Raw genomic sequence first — 21,178 nt, 5'->3', positions numbered from 1 at the left:
TGTGAAATACCTGTGCTACTATTTTCTTCTAATTCTTTCAGAATACTCATGAACAAATTTCCTTCCTATGCAGGATGTATTGAGCATATATTCTGCATCTGAATTGGGAAAGAAAAAGAGAGTTGTAAGCTCTTTTGGACACAACCCACCCCCTCAATTGTACAGTACCACAGATGAGCCCCAGTCCATCCCAGTCCATGCTGGCTGCAGGAACTCCCCAGATCTCAGCAGCACCTGATAGAGCCCAGCTCTCCTCCATGGCAGGCAGTAACTTGCATCTTCAAAAGACAGTTATTTGCCTGTGCCATTGTGTGCAAAGACAGGAAAACCAAAGCATAATAAACTCCACTCAGAGTTCGACCCTTTTGATGCAGATTAAAACTGGATTTCCCCACCTCTGCCATGTGGTACTGGGAGCAAGACAGCAGAGGAAAGCAAGAACAACAGATTTCTCAGCACAGAGGCTCTATGGTAAGACAAGCAGGCAAGAAGACTGACTTCTGGTCAGCCAACGCATAAGGGTTTAAAATATAGCAGGGGCAGGGAATTAACTACAAATAAAAACAGGGTAAAATAAACAAATTAGTGGCATAATGCAATAAACTGTGTGTATATTACACCTAATCAAGCCAGCATCTCAGAAAACACAGCAGCTGCTCAATTCAGTCAAACATACTTCTTTAGAGGCTCAGAGAGCAGGGGTGCACTTAGATTTCTGAAGCAGTATGTGGTCATGCAGCCCCTGATCCAAGTAAACATGAAAGAATTTATTTGTTGTACAGCACCAGTGATGCTATAGCTATGATCATATCAGTTTCACCTGTCTGTGATGTTGTGTAAAGTTCAGGATTCATAGAAGCAATCATATCCTACTAGTGTATTTTGAAAGAATGGAAAACAGAATAAACAACAAAAATTCCAGTTAGAACAACAGCAGGGATCTCACTTGACATTATGGAGAAGACTGTCACAGTAAAAGCTACACTACATCATACTTCAGGAGGATGACCTACTTGGAGAAATTAGCATAATTTCCTTTCTTTAAAATAAAGCTTGAAAATTAAGCCCATTAACTAACCCAAGTAAATGTGCCTGGCCTCTTTTCCCAAGGGTGAAAGGCTCTTAACAGACTGCCCAGGGAAATTAATCCAATAAAGGAATCTCTCTATTCAGAAAATTCAACTGTCCATCAAAGCAGCTATCCAACAGCAAGCACCTTCTGACCCATCTCGGTTGCAGAGACAGGCAGTCTTTCAAGTAACTGAGGGCTAGAATATTTGGGGCAAGGTGCCAGCACAACTTTGAGCACAGGTTTTGCATTCATGCTTATTCACACAGCCTAACGCGCTCGCAGCACTGGCGGGCTACTCAGGCTCCCTAAATTTCCATGACCTAAATCTTATGCATCCGGCTCCCAGAGAGGAATCCTTAAGCCAGAATGAAGCACCAAGGCTCCCTGAACACGTCAAGAACCTGAAATCCTGCAAGATGAGCAGGAACTGCCTAGAGCTGACCTGTACAAAACGCAGTAACCACCACAAAGCACCAGGACAATACAAGCAGGAGGGGCATAGGATATACATGTGAGAGTTTCCTGGAGCTTAAACCACCAAAGCCTTGGATAAAGAACACTCCCTTCTACCTGGCATCTCTAGCCTACAGTCCTGCCCTGCAGTTTTTTTAAAAAAAGAAGCCAGAAACGCTATTTTCTTTTTAAAAACTTGTTTTTAAACAAGAACTTAGGCCTGAGTGCACAACCAGATCCAGGGAGTCATGAAAGGGGACTCCTCCCACCCATTACACTGACCTTCTGCCACTGCTCAGCAAAGAGTAAGAACAAACTCTTGTCTTCTAGCACACTTTTCTGTGACACTAACAATGGTGTAAGGACAGCACATCCTCTCTCCACATACAACATCTCACTTTGTAATCTGCAGACCTGTTCTCACAGATTAGCATAAAGCTATGCAGTAACTATGAAAAATACGGCAGAAACTAGACTACACTAAGGTAGTAAAATGGCTACTACAGTATGCATTTATCAGGCATCCAGCAGTGCAAAAGCAATTTTACTACTATGAATACACGGTTTTGCATGAAGCTAAATTGGTGCATCTACTTCCTATTAATAACCATAGTGTGCATACTGAGCAGAATAATTGTTGCACAGACTTATGAGAGAAGAGTTCTTCCTTAATCTTTTATGACCTTCATAAAAGTTTATTAAAATATGAATCAATGTAGCTTTTACATGCTCTGAAGTTTTAGTTGGGAACAGTCTAAATATGTAAATATGTGCAGATGTCTTAAGTAGTGCCACCATGGTGACTTAAGACACTATTAAGACTTTCCAGTTCTGTACTATTTTATGTCAGCAATAAAACTCTAATCCAAGATAGTCTCAGATAGGAGCTATCCAATCAGCAGCAAAGTACTCCTTATTAAACTACTGACATTTTAAAAATACATGCAAGCACTTCTTGGTTCCTTGCAACTGTGCTACCTATAAAGCCTCTGCTATTTAAAAAAAAAAAACCTCTTAAAAACTAGTTTATTATGCGGGTAACCTCGTTCAGTATGTCAGAAGTAGAAATATGAAATCCCTTTATTGATCTTTAGTACACTGAGCCCAAGCTGAGATTCGTGGGGATCATGGTACTCACAAAAATCTGCCAGCACTGTGACCACTAGAAATTAAGACGTTAAAAACAAAGCCAATGCTTTGGTTGGCAAGCTCAGCCAACTTCAAATTTTATCAGAGCATGCTGCCTCCTCAGAACTGCAGGCTGGTGGTAATGAAGTCTGGAGAGCACAACTTTAAGGGAAAGAAAAAATTAGAAAGGCAAAAGGAGAAGAAATGTCAACCCTGTTTGTCCCAGCTACTTCATCAATGACAAAGGGAATCTCCCTTTAATATAGGGTGGTGATACATACTGCCAATTCTCACATCCCCCTTGAAACAATTCATGTACATCATCTGCCACAGCCGGACCATCTGAAATTTCTTGTTTGCATTTTTGGTACCTCTTGCTTTGGCAAAACTGACAGACTATTATGGATATACATTTTGATACAATTATTTGAACGAAGACATGCCACCGTGCATGTGCCGTGTACTTTAATTATACCCATCTGCCCTCCAACTATTCTAATTCTGCAAAACCCTATATAACAATCCTGTATATGTTCCACAGGTAAAAATAAAGATTAAAACCACTCAATTAATGTATGAACTAGGAAAAGGTTTGAATCTAAAAGCTCAGAAGCGTTCCCCGGATCTTACCACAATCCTCAAATCTAAAGTAAAATCCTTTTAAAGACAGTTTGAACAGAATTCCATTCATTCTATTCAGTTTAGTAACATTGGTACTTACTGACTGTTCACTTAGATCCTGAGAGTCTTCCATGGAGGTTATTCACCTTTCTTTCCCCCACAAGCAGAAATTATCTTCCCTTCAATTTACAGCTCAGTAGTCTAAATTAAAAATAAGAGAAAAAAATAACATGTTAGTGTGTGGTCCTCACTCCTCCAGTAAATCTGCAATAAACAAACACCCTAACTGAGGCTGTGGTTTCACAAAAATCTGCAGCATAGTTGCCAATGACTTCTATGAAGCTTAATTTCAAATAGAATGTTTCAATAATGCCAGAATTATTTTTCAAAGATATATGAAATACACCAATAGAAACAGGAACACACCTAAGTACTAATTCTTCAACCCCTGCAAGAAAAAGTGGTTTGAAAACAAACCAATAAAACAGTTTAAATGTTTTAAAACAGGGCAGCTGTTTATGTAGACAACAAAAGATAACCCTTGGGAGAATACAGTAGAAAGACAATTATGGATTGCTAAACAAAACCCCTTGCTACACATTTAATGATAACCTCTTAGTCATTAAGTGTCTGGCGGAAAAAGGTTATTATGCAATTACCAGCATGAAGTCCCCTCTCTAAGGTCCATTAAATTCCTTTAGGATTAAATAAAATACACGAAGTGGTTTATAACAAGCAGCTCCAGACAAAGTGCTAAATGACAGATATTACCCTAATTATCTGCTGTGTCTATGCCTTCTCTCACCCCTCTCATCAAGCATTGAGAACATCAGTAGGAAAATCCTATTTTCTAAGAGTTCTGCATACGAATGATTACGGTAACGTAACCATAAAGCCACACGATTATATTACAGTCTCCATTCTCAGAAAAGATCCACTTTGGAGTTATGCAAATCTGCCTAATTTAGAACAAAACAAATGCTAGGGCTATTTTATGTATACAGTGAACATAACAGTACTAACCAAAGCTAGGGTTACATTTACAATAAAATAAAATATGTAAACACATCAATTAAGCAACCCAAACAACCCAGATTTATCAACAAGGCACCCCAAGAAACCATTACTCAGGAGTATGTACAATATCGTAAACATATTGTGGATCTTTGTTTTTAAGTTTTGGGCAGCAACCACTTATACCTTATGCTTACCTCCAACCCACATAAATGTAACCACTACTCAACTGAGGTTAATGTATATGTATAGCTCTGTTGGCACTTGTGGAACGTGTGAAGGGAACCACAGCTACAAGCCCCTGCACCCACACAGCCCCATCCACTGCCTCACGTTGCCCTGTGAGTACCTCCTCTCTTCTCTGAAGCGCCACCTACTTGCCATACCTCCATTTACTCCCCAAAATGTAACTCCCAAAATTTCCTTGTGTTTTACATTAGGTATTTCCCAGAACATACACACATTTACAGCCCCAGCTTTCCAGTCTCACCTGTATTTCGCCTCTTTCCTGCCATCAGATTACATCCTCCTGTTTTCCTTCCCTCTTCTCTAAGTTCCAGGAAGATTTTCACTCACATTTCATTAGGCTTTGCCATGATGTTACATAAGGAAAAGACCAATTGCAAGCAAATTGTGGTGAGTGTATTTCACCTTCTCAGAAAGCTGAAAATAATCCCTATTTTCCAAAACAGCTTCAGTCTCCTCTAGATTTCAGAGGGATCCAAGACACTGACATCTTCACCCTTGATGCCTTCACCAGTAAACAGCTCCCACATTGGGTTTTTTTGGTCAATATGGAGCCAACACCCTTGGGTTTCTAAAAATGTTCTGCAGTCTTTGTCCAATGGAGACAAAAGGGGAACACAACATCTTCTTTAAAACACCCTCTACAGGCAAATTTCAGAGAGAAGCCTACCAAGAACAATGGGCATTTTGAGAGAAAGCTGCTCTACGCAGCATTTCCCGTGGCAGCCTCTGCCAAAGAAGGCAATTCCAAACACAAAAGGTGAATTTTCACAACCAATCCTGAAATATTCCATTAATAACTTCAACACAAAATCTGCTTTAATTTAATTAAGAGTTCGAAGTGTGTGCATGTTATTCCATTAGTAAGATTGCCTGCAGAAAGAAATGGTCAAGCACTCATTAGTAAAATAAAAGACTGGGAACAAACTGACTAGTTTCTAACTTTACTGACTGAAAGTTGGTACTTGGCTTGCATTCACAGAATCACAGAAGAAGCTGGAAGAGACCTCAAAAGATCATCTAGTCCAACCCCCCTGCCAGAGCAGGATCACCTAGACTAAATCGCAGAGGAACGCATCCAGGAGGGTTCTGAATGTCTCCAGAGAAGGAGATTCCACAGCCTCTATGGGCAGTCTGTTCCAGTCCTCCATCACCCTCACAGTGAAAAAGTTCCTCCTTATACTCACATGGAACTTCCTATGCTCCAGCTTGCACCCGTTGTCCCTTGTCCTGTCGCTGGCCATCACTGAGAAGAGCCAGGCTCTGTCCTCCTGACCCCTGCCCTTTACATATTTATAAACATTAATATGTCTCAGTCTCCTCCAAGCTAAAGAGGCCCAGATCCCTCAACCTGTCCTCATAAGGAAGGTGTTCCACTCCCTTAATCATCTTGGTGGCCCTGCACTGGACTCTTTCAAGGAGTTCTTGAACTGAGGGGCCCAGAACTGGACGCAGTATTCCAGGTGCAGTCTCACCAGGGCAGAGGAGAGGGGGAGAATGACCTCTCTTGACCTCCTAACTACACCACCTTCAAATACACCCCAGGATGCCATTGGCTTTCATAGCCACAAGGGCACATTGCTGGGCCATGGTCACCCTGCTGTCCGCCAGGACCCCCAGGTCCCTCTCATCTGTCCTGCTCTCCAACAGGCCTGTCCCCAGCCTATACTGGTACCTGGGGCTGTTCTTCCCTAGATGCAAGACCCTAAAACTTGCCCTTGTTAAATCTCATTCTTCCCGCCCAACTTCTCCCAGCCCAACTCTCCAGCCTAAGTCCTGCTGAATAGCAGCACAGCCCTCTGGTGTGTCAGCCACTCCTCCCAGTTTTGTGTTGTCAGCACACTTGCTGACTGTACACTCTATTCAAACATTAAACGCTCTAATTCTGTCAGTCACTTGAAGGATGACGGATCCCTCACTTTCTGCACGACACTCAACTGCAACCCACCCTACGGAGCCATACGGTAACAGATAGACCCATATTCATACTTCTTTCCATACTGATCACGATCTTAACCAAAGCACACTGAAATCCAAGATGGATGTCACATTTTACCTTAAAAAAATAAAAGCACATCAATTTTTTAAACACATCCTGAGCATTTAAGTCCACCAGGAGTTTTACTATTACGAACTCTCTATGACTGACCCACGATGCATGTTTTGCACCCCAAAATTCAGGTAGATGAATCCACTGGAAGGCATCATGAAATACACCACGTGCATTAGTCACCTTCTGAAAAAGATTGACCTTCATGAATTTTTGAACTCACTTTACTGAATTGCAAGACAAAGACAAGCTTGTTTAATCTTTGCACAATCACACAATGCGTTAAATGCATCCTTTGCACTAACGTGCTATAAGAGTTTCTAGGGCTCTGTTGTTCATCTTCACACTGCCTCGAAATTCGAATAGTCTTACTGGAAATGGAGCCTTTTAAAATAAAAATCAGAATTAATATTTTATCAGTATTCTACCTACCAACAGCTAAACCCTGCTATATTCTGAGCCCAGTTAAAGCAGCTGATTATAACCAACTGCTAACACAATGATTTTTATAATGGCAGTTATGCCAATTGCACTTAGACCAAATCCTTTAGGGTTTAGTTTTATAAATTTGTAAAAGAGGAGAAAAACCATTAGAGAACTCAGTGATTTAAATAAGACCAACATTACTCCCTAATAAAGATATAAAATTAAAGGATAATAGTAACCTCGTGCTGTTTTATGAGGCAATAATCCAGTTACCAATTCAACCTTGTAGTTTATCCCATCAAGAGAACCAGATTAAAAACAGAGGGAAGGGAGGGCACTCTTATCCCTATTATATTGCAAGTGTTTCTATACTGGGTTTAAATATTTTTAAAACTGTTGTTAAAAGTCTTAAACTCACAGACAAGCCAGAATGAAGAAAAATGCTTGTTTCTGCCCTTGATCCAGTCTTTGCAGATGTGGCTTTAAAACTGATGAAGTGTTTTATGCTCCCAGATAAAAATTTTACCTTTCTAAGAAATGTCTTAATTAGGAGGATTCCTGACTTTCCTCATCAACAAACGCATTTAAATCTAATTTTTTATTTATTTATTTTTATCTGGGGGAATAAAACACTTCATCAAATTTAAACTGCAACTTCCAGGACTCGATTGTGAGGAGAAACATGTGTTTCCTCCCAGAGATACACTCATAAGTTTAAAAAAAAAAAAACAAACTACTTACTTGAGGATCTGCTGCATACTACTTTGTAAATGATTGAAAATGTAAGATAGCATAATCTCTTCCCTTTCAATGATTTCTTCAGAAAATAAGGATTGCAACAAATAAACAACTGACTGAGGCAGTTTCATTTACTATGTGATAGCTAGTGGGATCCTGTGCTGCAATTTTAAGAAGCTCTATACAGAATGTGAAGCTTGGAGATCCACAGGTAAGAAACCAACCATAAAGCACCTGACAAGAGTATTTCAGAGGCTGCCTCAGACAGCCAGATGGAGAGATGGAGCTCCCTGGAGCTCCATCATCTGGAAAAGGAGTATGATCATCAGTCAAAACTTTTCCACCCTTTCACTGTAACCCAAAAATGGAGGAAAGAAAGTCCTCTCTTGGTCCACTAGGATTTGGTTACAGTAAACAAAATTACTGAGGCAGGTAGTCCTTACTTTTGACCACAACTTTTTTTTTTTTTTGGACATGTGAATCCCCCTGGGCACATGTCAGTCAGAAGTCTAGAGAATAAACAGAAAGGATGCTGCTGTAGTTCACACAATTAACCCACAGCCACAAGGAACTCATGTCTATGACAGCCACAGTTAGAGAGTGAGAAGTAGTCACAAACAAAACAATTTCTCATGTTCTAGTGCTCCACCTCAGAAACCTGCAATAGTAGAAGTACTTTAGTGCTTACAACTGAACATACACGGGATGTGTAGCAGTAAGTTGCCAACAAAAAAGTGGAGCCTCCGAGGTCTGAACTCCTCCAGCCTTGGGCAAGGGTTTGCACCCTTCCTACAGACCATCTGAGGAAAGCAAAGCACATTTAAGGCATGAAAGGTTATGTGGGGCAGATAATGAGAATCTGTGTTCATATGCACTGCAATCTCACTAAATGAGATGATTTCATGCTAGTTGTTTCCCATGAAACTCACATTATTTGAAGGAACCGAAGAAAGGGTCCGGGCAATAACAAACTGGCACTGCCTAACGTGCAATCATTTCATACTTAGGAAAACATTCCCCTAGCTCCCTGCATGTGTATCGCCTGTGGTTTCATGGAAAAAAAGATACAATATAAACTAAATTAAAATAAAAGGAAACCAAATGCTGATTAATTACAATTTCAACTTAATCTACATCTATATGCAATCAAAACCTGTATTTTGAACAGTAAAACATATTGTTCTCTCACCCTCTATCAGTATCACAGCTGGAAAATATGAAAGATCCTTGCCGCAACTGAGGAATGAGATTGATGTGCTTCATAAGATAGCTTTCTTCAAAACTCAAGACAAACTACTAGCAGACAAGTCAAAAGGGAAAAAAAAATATACTAATTTAATAGTTTCAAAATAACAAAAATTTAAACCACAGGCCTTGTCTTGATGGAAAAAAGATGACAAGCTTTTTTTATCTTATGTTGAAAGGCAAAATGAAAATTAATCTCTTAACATAACCTCAGAAAAGCTATTGCTTGATATATTTCTCATGGTTAATTAATTCTAGTTTTGTAGGATTTTGTGTTTTCTCCTATACAAATGCTGTGTTTTCTTGAGAGGATCGTCAACCCTAATACAAACTATTATTCTTCAGCAGAAGAAACAGTAAGAAGCATTATTATATACATCTAACTTCAAGGGAGAGCAAGTAACTAACGATTTTTAGATTTCATAAACATAAGACAGTTAAAAAGGCAAGCAAAGGCATCCTGACAGTATGGTCTAGTGAAGGACATGTACTGCTTTCCTAAGGAAAATTGACAGGTGGAGAGAAGACACAGGGTTTTTTTTTTTCACTCTCAGTTTTTCTTTTTGTATTCCTTTTAATCAGAAGGATTCTTAAAGGAAGTAGAAGTGGCTTGGAAATCTTGTATGCTTATTTGGTCTTAAATGGGGTGACTGTTCTCCACCTCCTGATATCAAGGCAAGTGAAATGAGCCTCCTGAAAAGCTCACACTGCACTGTAGAAACAAATCTGGCTCCACAGACTAGAGAATTAAGGAAAATACAGAATGTCTATCTTCCTCTTCCTCCTCATCTAAAAGCTTCCTTTTCCTTCAGGCCCTCATCTCTAGAGGGTTAGTGTCTAATCCTCTCTTTGGATTGGTTTGGTTACAGTACACCTTTAGCTTGTTAAAGAAGAGAATTTGACCTTTATAGAAGCTTTTGAGCTTTCGGGAACCCTTTGTAGCACATCCAGGACCCACTACTCCATCTCACATCTGTGACTTCCAAAATGCTGAGCTCCTTCCTGACCCTGGGCCCTTGATCTGCAGCTGAGAGGACAGCACACCATGCCATCGTCTTCAGCGTAGGTTTTATTTTAGCTCTGAGCATGTCCAGCGGCCTCAGTGGAGGCAAAACCTTTTGGCTGGGTTTTGTGCCCTGCTGAGCATCTGCCTACATCATTTTGCATTTGCAGATGGATTACTTAAACAGAGCAGGGACATTATTCCTATTTTCAATGTCTACAATTATTCTAGGAGTTCACACAACTCATGTAACTTCCCTAGGCTTCTGTGCACGGGCAAATTTCCTGCTTCTAAAACCACCCACACTGTCCCCACACTGTCCTGATACAGGGAGGGAAAAGAGAAAGAATCTCTGGGATAGAGTGAAAAGCAAATGATGCAGCTGCTTCCTCTATGACCAAGAGCCATTGCTCTCACACCAAAGCACATGGGTGACAGTGTACCAGCTAGCTGGAGAGGGTTGCACAGGGCACCCTTCAGAACCAGCACAAGTGTTCCTAAGAACACACATGTATCTAAACTGGGAACACAGCATATATTCTGATATATATGCTGGCTATATAATATATAATCTCATGTATATAGAAGCCATGCTTCTGAAATGACTAAGTCTCGAGGTGCAATGCCAGATGCTATCAGCACAAAAACCAAATTCCTGGTATTCCATCATCGGGCAGACCACTGATAACCCCAAAGCTCAGATTCACAGATGATTTGATGTCTGCCAGTTATTCCAGCTGGACACATAAGAATGTTTGTTCCCAGTCATAAAACTCAGCCACTTCCACGACAACAGAATTATCCATACTGGGTTATCACGTATGGTAAGAACAGGGAAGGGGTCTTTAAAAGCCATCAGGCATTTATAGTTCTGTGGTGATCTGATTTCCTTTTACCTTCTCCCTCCCCTTAAACATTACACATCTATAACTGGGACATAATTTGTTATTTCCATCTTCCCTTCCAAGCATGTGAATTCATGTCAGACATCAAATAGAGCAATCAAAACAAACACGATTCATGCGACCAAACTGTAACACACTGAAAACTTCTCAAAATTGACGTTAAGTAATTGGCTTTCATGCCAGTCACTATACATTTGTTACACACGGTCTTGCAAATTCTGCATGGTCTTTGGTGAACACTTGTATAATTGTCACTGTAGTGCAGTTTGCTTCCTTGAACTGGTTTTCCTGAGGGATGGCATTGCTTGCGCGGTATCTGTGGGCATTTTACTCAAGAAAAACTACGATGATATTCCCACTCTGCACTGGGTCCTCCTAACTTAGAAGCAAGTCACAGCACCACAAAACCATTTGGTGCTAGTCAAAAGTAGGCATCAAGACAAAAAAGCAGAGCAGCGGAGAACATGAGGTCTCTGCATCAGTGAGGAACATAAAACAGGTAAGAAAGGAAAGGGTCTATGCCAAGAGGTCTGCATGCTGTCCCATTATGATCACATAACAAAACAAATGGGAAAACAGGAAAACAGAAAGACTTCCTGGCCAATGCTAAACAACTGCAAACACTGTACCTCATTCACTTCAGGCAAAATAGTATTTCAGCACAGCATTTTTTTCTTGGCAAAACTGAGTACCAAAACAGGCACCCAAATACAGGTAAAACTGACTCTCCTGCTCTTCTTATCACTCCCATCCAGTACCTCTGCAACAAGTAAGAAGGATTAGCTTTATAAGAATTTCAGAGTACAGAATTGTAAGTGCAGCAATTCCTCCCTTCTCCCCACATTGCACCATATGCCATGAAATTGCTGAGATTGAAACCAGAGCTGCAACTTCACGGATGCTTGGGGGCTTCCCAACTGCGAGAGACCTCTTCACTCACGCTTAGATAAGGCACAGACTTCTTCTGACTCATTCCAGATTAATCAATTACAGATTATTCCAGATAGAAATAAATAAAGCAAATGCTGAGACTGTTTCTGGCCTGATTTTGTAAATAAATGTAATCTAGAATCCCTCTGCATACCTCTAAAAATAAAGGGAAATTGATTAGCAAAGAAGTTAAACCCACACGATTCATACCAAAAGACAGACAGCTCACAGGGGAAACCAGTAATGCAAAGATGCCACAGAGAGAAGCACATTCTTTTATAACTTTAATAAAAATTTTAGTTTTATTTTTTTACTAGATGGACATTTCAATGTTTTGAACAACTAGGGCTTCTTAGGGGGAAGAATTTTGATTTTTACTACACAGCATATTTTGGTTAATTTCTGAGATATTTCCCCTCTGTCTTATGTAGAAAATAGCTGAAAACAACCCAAATAAAACATTTCATTTCTTTATAAACAAGCCACTGAAAACAGAAAAAACAAAAAAAAAAGGCTATGCTTGGTTAGCCAGAATATTTAAAGTGACACTGTCAACTTGAATATATTAATTACTATTTCCATTCCCCAAAAGACATTTCAAACTTACCTTTCACACATTTAAAAAAAAATAAAAATCACCTTGTGACACAAAAATAGCATAAGGTGACTCTAAAGGTTATTTCCAAAACATTAACCCATTTTAGAATTTAGGAGAACTTAGAAATGAGTACATCCTCCAGGTAAAAGTAAACTGCAATTTTATAAAGCCAGATAAATTAACCTAAAATATCCAACCACATGTTAAAATGAAAGCTGTGGCAGTGTAGCATCTACATATCTCATTAGTTTTAAATCTCATGCCACAGTTTCCAGAGTGTATTTAGCAGTATGAGTATGCAATGACAGTTACTGAAGAAGTTCAAATACTCGCTAAGATTCCTAGAAACATTGTGATGAAGGAGGAAGCTCGCAACTTGCCCTTCCTTTTCAGCTGTCAGCTTCACTGCCCACCCCTGGCTGGCAGCTGCCATTCCTGTTACTGCAAGTGTTTCACATACAGTTCTCGAACAGGCCACTTTGAAATGCCAGAAATAAATACAAAAGTAAAGCCACCAAAAATAACCTGGGTACTTTGGTTCTGGGCTGGTAGCAGAATTACAACCTTATTCTTAATTAAAGCTGACAGTAATGCCTATAGATCGCATTTGGGAAAGTGTTGCCGTTCTCAAGGAACTACTGGCCAACGGGCAACACTAAATGCAAAACTGCCTCAGCGTAAGGCAGTCCTGCCAGTGCCAGCACCCAGCTCAGGCGCTTTCTGACAGAAAGGAAGGACAATTACTACCCATGCAACTTAACACTGCTGCACCGCAGCCCTCAAGTTAAGCCAAACCCATCAGAACACAACTAATGAAAAGCCGCCTTTGCACAGCACAAAGACAATGCTAAACCCCCTGTTAGAAGTGCTGTGTGGTCTACAGTTTTTATGCCGTTGATCCTCCCAAGAGCTGTCTGTGTTCATTTCAGTTCCTGGCCTATCAGCAGCAGCCCCACACACAACTGAACTGTTGTGATGTCCCTGAACAGGCCACCATTCCACAGGCGAGTCTCTTCTACTAAGAGTACCAAGTGTGCAACGCAAACTAACTGTGAATCACAGGTATTATCAGATTTTAATGACAACTGTTTTGACGATGGATCCTTTACGGGATTTCTTTTCCCCCACCTAGGTATTTCTTAGCAGTGATCAAACCATGATACCTTCTCCTTCAGTGACTACACTCTGCTCTTTCACTGGAAGGCGTGTTTTCCAATTGTTTAACTACTTGGGCTTACATCTCAAACTTTTCGATTTTTCCAGTAGAAAAAAGCTAAAATCGGTCACACCTTTCCAGTAGAAGCTGCACCCATACTACCTACACAGGTAATGTAACCTCTCTTACTCTGCCTAGTACTTTGTTTAAATAATTACTGCTCCTTTTTTGGCTGTGATACCATCCTGATCATCTGCTATGGCCTCCAGTTGTGGGTTGTTTTTTTTTAATAAACCGCTGGCTTGTAGTGAAGTATTGGTTACTTGTTCTCAGCTCACTGAACGAGACAGACTAGTTTTAGCAATCTGCTTGCTTCATTATTTATTCTCCCCTCTGTGTAGTAGCAGTACTGTAGTCATGACAATCTTATGACAGAAACATATGAAGCTTTGTAAGAATAAAGTTCTCTTATAAGGTCCGCAATTGATCTCATCAAAGGTATTACTTCTTGTAGAACTTACCAATCTTTGCGTTCATAGTTAAAATGATAGGTTTTGATTTGATGACTAATCCCTAAAAGATTCTGTGTAATAATGTCTCCTTTACGACTCACCAGGCAGTATTTTTGAAATCTCTGGGTTTGTTTGCTGTTAATCTATTTTGTTTGTACCAAGTTGATTTTGTATCCTTAAAGTTTATTCATCAAAATGTTACATCAGCTCAAAACCCTTGCAGAGCTTTATCACATCACTACTCCTATCTCTAGAAATCAAACTTGTACTCAACATCAAAAATACTATCGCTGGTTTGGCATGATAGAGCACTCATAAACCCGTGAGTGGTATAGTGCACATATTTCAGTGTTATATGGGAATGTACAAAAGGCATTTGGAACATGACTGTGTGTAAGTTAATACTTTGTGACAGTGGAGGCTTAATAAAAAATAGTTCCATAAATTAAGCACTTGTCCACCGTGACAGCTAAATACTGGCCACTTTTGAGAAATTACCCAACTTCTTTCCAAAGGTACTGTGGTAGAAGATTGCAGCCTGTCACGAGCTCGGCAGCCCTTGGTGATGATGTTCTCCCCCTAGAGCAGTGACGCTCTGCCTGTCTCCTGTGAGGATAGCTTCTGGACAGCAGTGTTCAGGCCTATAAAGGTTCTGTCGTCTGGTATCACACCTGAACTCCTGCCGCCTTCTGTGAACATCACATTAAACATCCAAAAGTACCATAATTTTCCCTATTGTTTTAACCTGTATGTATATCTTCGAATCATTTGCAGTGACTTTAGTTTTAGTTAAAAAATCCCACAACCCATGTCAACAAATCCTTTCGGTTAAACGCTAAGGGATGGGTTTTTGTAGACCATGTTTTCAGTCTGAAAAATTCCACTTATTCCATAGACTTGACCCTGCACTTCAGTTAATAGAGGTGGCAGATTAGGTGACGGAGACTGTGGTTCCGCAGCTATTTGTGCGGCGCCAGTGCCAGGCTGAGCGGCCCTCGTGCTGCCACTCAACCCGACCTTTGCCTCCTGCCAGCACAGCTGTTGAACGTTTGTGAACCACAGCAAGGAACAGACCCAGCTTCAGCAAGTGATCGGCAAAGGAGGAGTAAAGGGACGATTAAGAAGCACTGCCACCAAATGTGAAATCATAGCTTCGCACTCGCTCTTCTGCCCTCAGCCACAGAAAACAGACATATGTAGGGACTTCAGACTCAGCTGGTTACACACGGCAACAAGTCACAGGCAGATTACTGCTACTACTGCTTGTATAAACTGCTTTGAGAAAACTATGTAAAAAACAGAGCAAAATAACGTCACTCTTCCTAAAGATCTTACATTCAAACTGCTGCAGGCTTGCCCTGATCTGACAGCGTCTCTTGAGCTGCAGTCCTCATCTTGGACTTGCTCAGTCCCGAGCTAAGCAGGACCCCCAAAAGCTTCATAGTTGGCCAACTATCAAGGAGTAACTCCCTTGATTCCATTTTTCTTAAGCCAAAAATCTGACTACTCAGATAGCCCTTGGAGAAATTAAGGCTGTAGTTTAATCAAAATGTTGGAAAACAAGCTGAATCACCACAATACAGCTACCAAAAATGACTACAGAAGACCTCAGCCGGCCATTTTAGCTTAAAGACCCCAGTCCTCTTGCTGCAGGTGACAGCCTGGCCATACTGCTGTACAGCGAGCTCAGCCCACAGACTGTGCTATGAACACAAAAACTGCTTCTCCAAAGGGGTGATCAGCTGAATTAATGCGAGCATTACACCAGCTCCTTCTATCACACCAGACTGGAATAAACATAAAAATAGGTGGTCAGGTGGAAAAGTACTTTAATCTTTCCACCTGGGAAGCTTACCATAGTTCCAAATCTTGCCTTAGGGTAACCTGAAAACTTTATTTGTAGACCCTTTCCCAGAACATAATTATTGTGTTTGTAAAACTTTTGTACCACTCGGCTCTACTAGTTTCCAGCTACCTAGTTCTCTGCATTAAGAAGAACAGAACAGGAACATGAGGCTGAGCTGCACTGCTAGAAATTGGCAGAGGAAATGTGCATAATCTCCCTGAGCTGTGCCTGGTTTTCTGAAACCACGTCTACACTATGACACTTGGGAGAGCTGGAAGAAAGACCTCACATACAGCATGATGTCAGGATGCATAAACCGAGAGTAGAGGCTGGTTCAGCTGCTCTTCCTTGGGAGTAAAGTAACCTTCATTTTCAGTGATTTTCTGGGAAAATACTTCAGTAAATAAAAAGGAGCATCCAGGTGGGATTTAACCTGGTAAACTGATTTCACACTTTTCATTAAATAGACTTGGAATTCACCAAATGCCCCCAAGTAAATGCAACCTGGCTACTCAGAGCAACAATGCTGCCTCAAAGGAATGAAAAGAACATAGTGAATTAACAGTGTTTCTAACTGCATCATTTTCAGGAATACAATTGTTGTATTGGCATTCCTGTGGTCATCAATACAGTGCCATAAAAAAATAAAATATATATTCTAATACCAGAGTATGAAAATCTCTTTAAATGGAAGAAAACATGAATATATTATTTGGGCATTTATACTTAACCCTCTGTTACCTCAAAGTATTGCAGGATCACTCCTCTGTGCATGTGCGTATATATGTGCATAGTATACTACAAGACTTTCCCAAAAATACAGACTGTTCTAAGAATAGAGGACTAGATACTCATCTGGCATAACACAAGGCCACTCCAGTAATTTCAACATTCCTACTCCAATTTGCAACAGCTAAAGATCTGGCACAAAACATCACGTTAAGTTTCCAATTACCTCATGCACCAGCATTGATTTCAATAGTTATATACACAGAGTCATAGAGGAGAATTATTTGAAAAGTTGCAAACTCAGCTCTGTATTTCTTTTTTACTTCTGTGGTCTAAATCAGACCCTCCATGGTATTTTAATGTAGGCTTTTGCGGTTTAATTATATATGTGTCAAGAGTAGAATAGTTACTTGCTGCGTCTACCCAGTTGAAAAAAGAAAAAAGGCAGCAGTAATTCTTTACACTTCTGACAATGTCAACTTCTTCTGGGTCATGTCACGATAATAGTAAGTTTAATGTTGCCAAAAAATCTAGTATGCGTTAACTTAAATATGCAAGTAAAAAGTTATCACCTATATGAAAATAAGCCTTCCACATACAAATATTTTGCAGGGTGCCTTGGGAGGTCTTTTTTGCATTTTGCTGCTTCAAATTCATCAAATTGCATAGTCCAGCCACAACAGGAGGCAACCCTGGTGTAAAGGCAGAGTACTCTGTCAGTCCAGAGAGACTGGCTTCTTCAGGAACAGCACGTAAATTACGTACAACAGCCCTACACATAGTCCTGCAACATTACTCACTACACTGCACTCCTGCGAACAGCAGCTTAATGAAAAATCACCATCATTTTATTTATTTTTTTGAATTCTAGGAAATGGACACAGACCCCCCAAAGGAATTTAGCACAGAAATCCTCCAAAAGCCTGTTTTCCAAATCCATGGTAATTACAGTCTGACTCCAAAATTTAGTGTCTAGTATTAGAGCCTAATAGCTTCAGACCAAATAAAGACTAGTCTCACTGGTACACGGACTTGCAGAAGTTCTCAAGACAGTCAGTCCTCACTATAAACTTCCCTTATCATACAGAAATTTTAAAAGAATTGAAAATAAAATGCTTAAACTTCAGTATTCCTCAGACAGCCATTAGCATTTGACATTGTGCTCAGAAGTCTGACAACTAGCCTATATACAATCCTGTTAGTGAGACTGCCCAGTGAAGCATTTTGATACAGGATCATCAATCATCAAAGTAATTTTACTGTTTAACATTAAAGCTGAAGATGGGACAGCTGTTTGACACGTTTCTCAGGCTTAAAAACAAAAAGGAGAAAGTGCTTTAAAATAGTTTTCACCAGGGTCCTGTATTACAGGCATCCCAAAAGGAATCCTTCTGGCAGCATTACAACCTATAATGTAGACTAAAAATGTAAGTTTTATTGCCTTTTCAAATAAATTTTATTCTTTACTTGACAGATAAGCACTTTTCATATCTGAGCTTTCACACTGCAAAGTGCATCCAAGTTCCTTTAAGCACTTCTGATTTAATGACAGATTTAATAACATTGCAACACAGAAGTGAGGACTTGGCCAAAAAACTTATTTCATAAAAAAATCTGATTTCTGTACAGCAACATCTAAAATGTCACCTAATATGCGCGAGTAAAGTAGAAAGTTTTAATGTATATCGTAAAGCCTGGGGCTTCGATAGGTAAAACATCTACTGACTTTAAAAGACCATAAAGATAATTTATTTTTAATAACTGCTTTTATTTAATTTTAAAAAGAGTAGCAGCTTATGCCTTCAGTAGAACCATGCCCTGAAATCTCAGGGGTGATTAAAGCGCCATGCCAAAGCTGCAAGGTTTCAAATATCAAACTATACTATTATGTCAGGGCCAGCAAGATCAATTAGCGCTTTTCAATGACAGAAAAGGTTAAGTTGGACACACATTTACACAATATTTAAATCCAAAAAAGAAAAAATAGCACATAGAAAGTTAATACCACATGTCAAAAGTTTACTTAGAAACCTCTCGATCGATGACCAAGTATCAAAACTCTCCTTCCACTTGCACGACATACACACTGCTTTTCTAACAAAATGGCAAGACGACAGATACATTAGATAGTAGAAATAACATTGGGTTTTCAAGTACAAACTAAAAAAAAAGACATCCAAATGTTTCTGCTACCAGACCTGTTTCAGTCTTTTTTTTTTCCAAAAAGCTTTAAAAAGACCTGACAGATGTCACTTAGTCTGGTGCCCCTATGTTTGTGTTCTTCTTGCAAATCCCGACAATACTAAAAATTAACGATAATGAGTAAGTAACCCCGTTCCCGTGTTCAACTGGAAGACAAATAGAGAACCACCATACAACAACAAAACACAAATTAAAAATGCTATCCTGTAAATTATTTCATCTTAAACATAGAAAAAAAGGAAAGGTACACCTCCTGCAAAGAAAAGCCATAGGGAAACACGCACGGCAGGAAGCAAGGGCAGTTACTTTTCAGTTCTTCGTATCAGAAGAATACTCACTGGAAGTACAGGTATGTTAGAATTTAACTCGATACCTGTTAACATAAGTGTCGCCGCGGTAAACATAGCCCGAACAAGGTACTGTGTCATGCCATTAAGGAAAGTCAGTATGAAATCACAACAAAAGTGTAGAAGATGAGGAAAACTGAAGGAAAAAGCACACTGTTGAAACCAGTGATTTAGATTATAACTCCATTATTTTGAGTAAAAGCAAAGTGAGATTGCTTTTGTTCAATGATATATTTCAAAACGTCTCTTTTGTCTCTTTAAAGCCCACTTCTCTATTTATTTCTTCAAGGAGTGATTTGAAATATTTACTACCAGACAGTACCTAATTTTAGTTTTTAAGTGCTTTAACAGCTCTATGAAATATGATCAGCAGCTGCAATATAGAAGTATGCTGAATAAACTCTCCTTATAAAAAGGGAGACCTGTTTTACCCTGAGTTCATAAAATCCTTCTTTCAAGAGAAGAAAAAGATAACACAGAAAAAAATTAGTAGTTGTGTCCTAGAGCATTTGACAGAAATTCCTGAAATTTCTTTTCTTCATTCTAATTTAACGTTCATACTTAGTAGAGGAAAAAGCAGTTTGAATTTTAATACTGGAAGATTGTATTGAACATCATACAACACCACAAAGGAAACAGACGGGCACCTTTGCCTACCAAAGGCCAGTGTTGAACACGGATTAATTCTAGAACTCCAAGGTAAAAGTTTCATAAAGTTTACAGAGTAGCTCTCAAAGCTTGCATCAGAGGCTAAAAATATGCAACAGGATACTATCTATAGCCATATTTCTAGTCGCCTTGTTTGAAACATTTGAACTGGGAACTGCAGTTAACCAGGAACCCACTGGTTTTCTCCTCGTTAAATTCCTCGGTTAGAATTTATCTATCCCATTGCAGCAGAACAAATTGCTGCTGCAGCGTGTCGTGAAGCCATTAATGAATACAAACCCCACTAAGAACAACCTTCAACTAAATTTATTAGCAGTACAGCCATATATACGCAGCAACTGACTAGTTGCTTATGAATTATCTGAACAAAGGTACAGAAGCGATTGGCCAACATCCTCCTCCCCCGGTTTTATTAAATTTGATTGAAGAATATTTGGGAATGTAAATACCAGAATTTCAGGAAGAGAACAAGAAGAGCTGTCTCGGGTGCAGTCCGGCTACTGTCAGCTGTCAAACACACAGGAAGACAGAGGAGTGTCAGTCTGTACTTCCACTTCCCTCAGAGTACGTATGATACACGTTGTAGGTACGCAAACATTCGGTACTCGGCAGCGCTTTCAGGAATACCAGGAGAAACAGTCAAACCCACAGTAACTTCACAAAGCCTCTCTTTTGAGTGCTAAGGGAATGAAACGACAACATAACCTGAGCTTTAAGGCAAAGCACGCTCTTCAAATAACAAATACGCACTGAGGTCGGTCCTCAGCCTAAAAATATTTACACACAACCCCCCCCCCCAAAAAAAAAAAACCCCAACATTTACCACGCAGAAAAGATGCTCCCTTTGCAGGCTTCACACCCAGGCTGCTCACAGCGGATCTTCCACACGCTTCCTCGCCTCAGCACGTGAAACACACGAACCGAAACCCGGAGAAGTGAAAATAGTGGATTCTTACAGCTCCGGCATGACTTCGTGCTTAAAACCCGTCCGGGCCGAGGCGCTCCCGCGCCCGGTACGGCGTGCCTCCCGGGACCTCTGCGAGCAACCGGCCCCCTCGCACCGCCGCTCGCGGGGCGGCGACCCCCCTGTGCTCCGCTTTAAATCCTGCCCACGGGATAACGGGAAGGCAGCACCGTACCTCCTTGGCTCGTCGCGGCGGTTTCATAAACGTAAATGAAACTTTAGCTGCCAATTACCGATTGGCAGCGGCGCGGCCGCAGGGTCCCGCTCTCGCTTCTCGGTGGAGAGCGCCGTGGGGCTGCTCCCCCGCGGGTGGGTAGGTGAGTG

The 21,178-nt window shown here is 40.3% G+C and overlaps 1 protein-coding gene across 1 annotated transcript in view; it reads right to left on the bottom strand.

Annotated features, from left to right (window-relative positions):
* The window catches only part of EYA4 (EYA transcriptional coactivator and phosphatase 4), a 152,274-nt gene extending 131,377 nt beyond the window's left edge, over nt 1–20,897 (bottom strand). The window contains exons 1-2 of the mRNA XM_084262506.1: nt 20,714–20,897; nt 3,375–3,475 (exon numbers count right to left, since the gene is read on the bottom strand). Of these exons, the coding sequence (XP_084118632.1) occupies nt 3,375–3,407 (33 nt within the window). The 5' untranslated portion in view covers nt 3,408–3,475; nt 20,714–20,897. The remainder of the gene's footprint in view (nt 1–3,374; nt 3,476–20,713) is intronic.
* Between the last annotated feature and the right edge of the window lie 281 nt (nt 20,898–21,178).

This window comes from Gallinula chloropus (genome assembly GCF_964237585.1).
Source record: "Gallinula chloropus genome assembly, chromosome: 3".
Classification (NCBI taxonomy): Eukaryota; Metazoa; Chordata; class Aves; order Gruiformes; family Rallidae; genus Gallinula; species Gallinula chloropus.
This window is presented reverse-complemented; position numbering and strand designations above follow the sequence as displayed.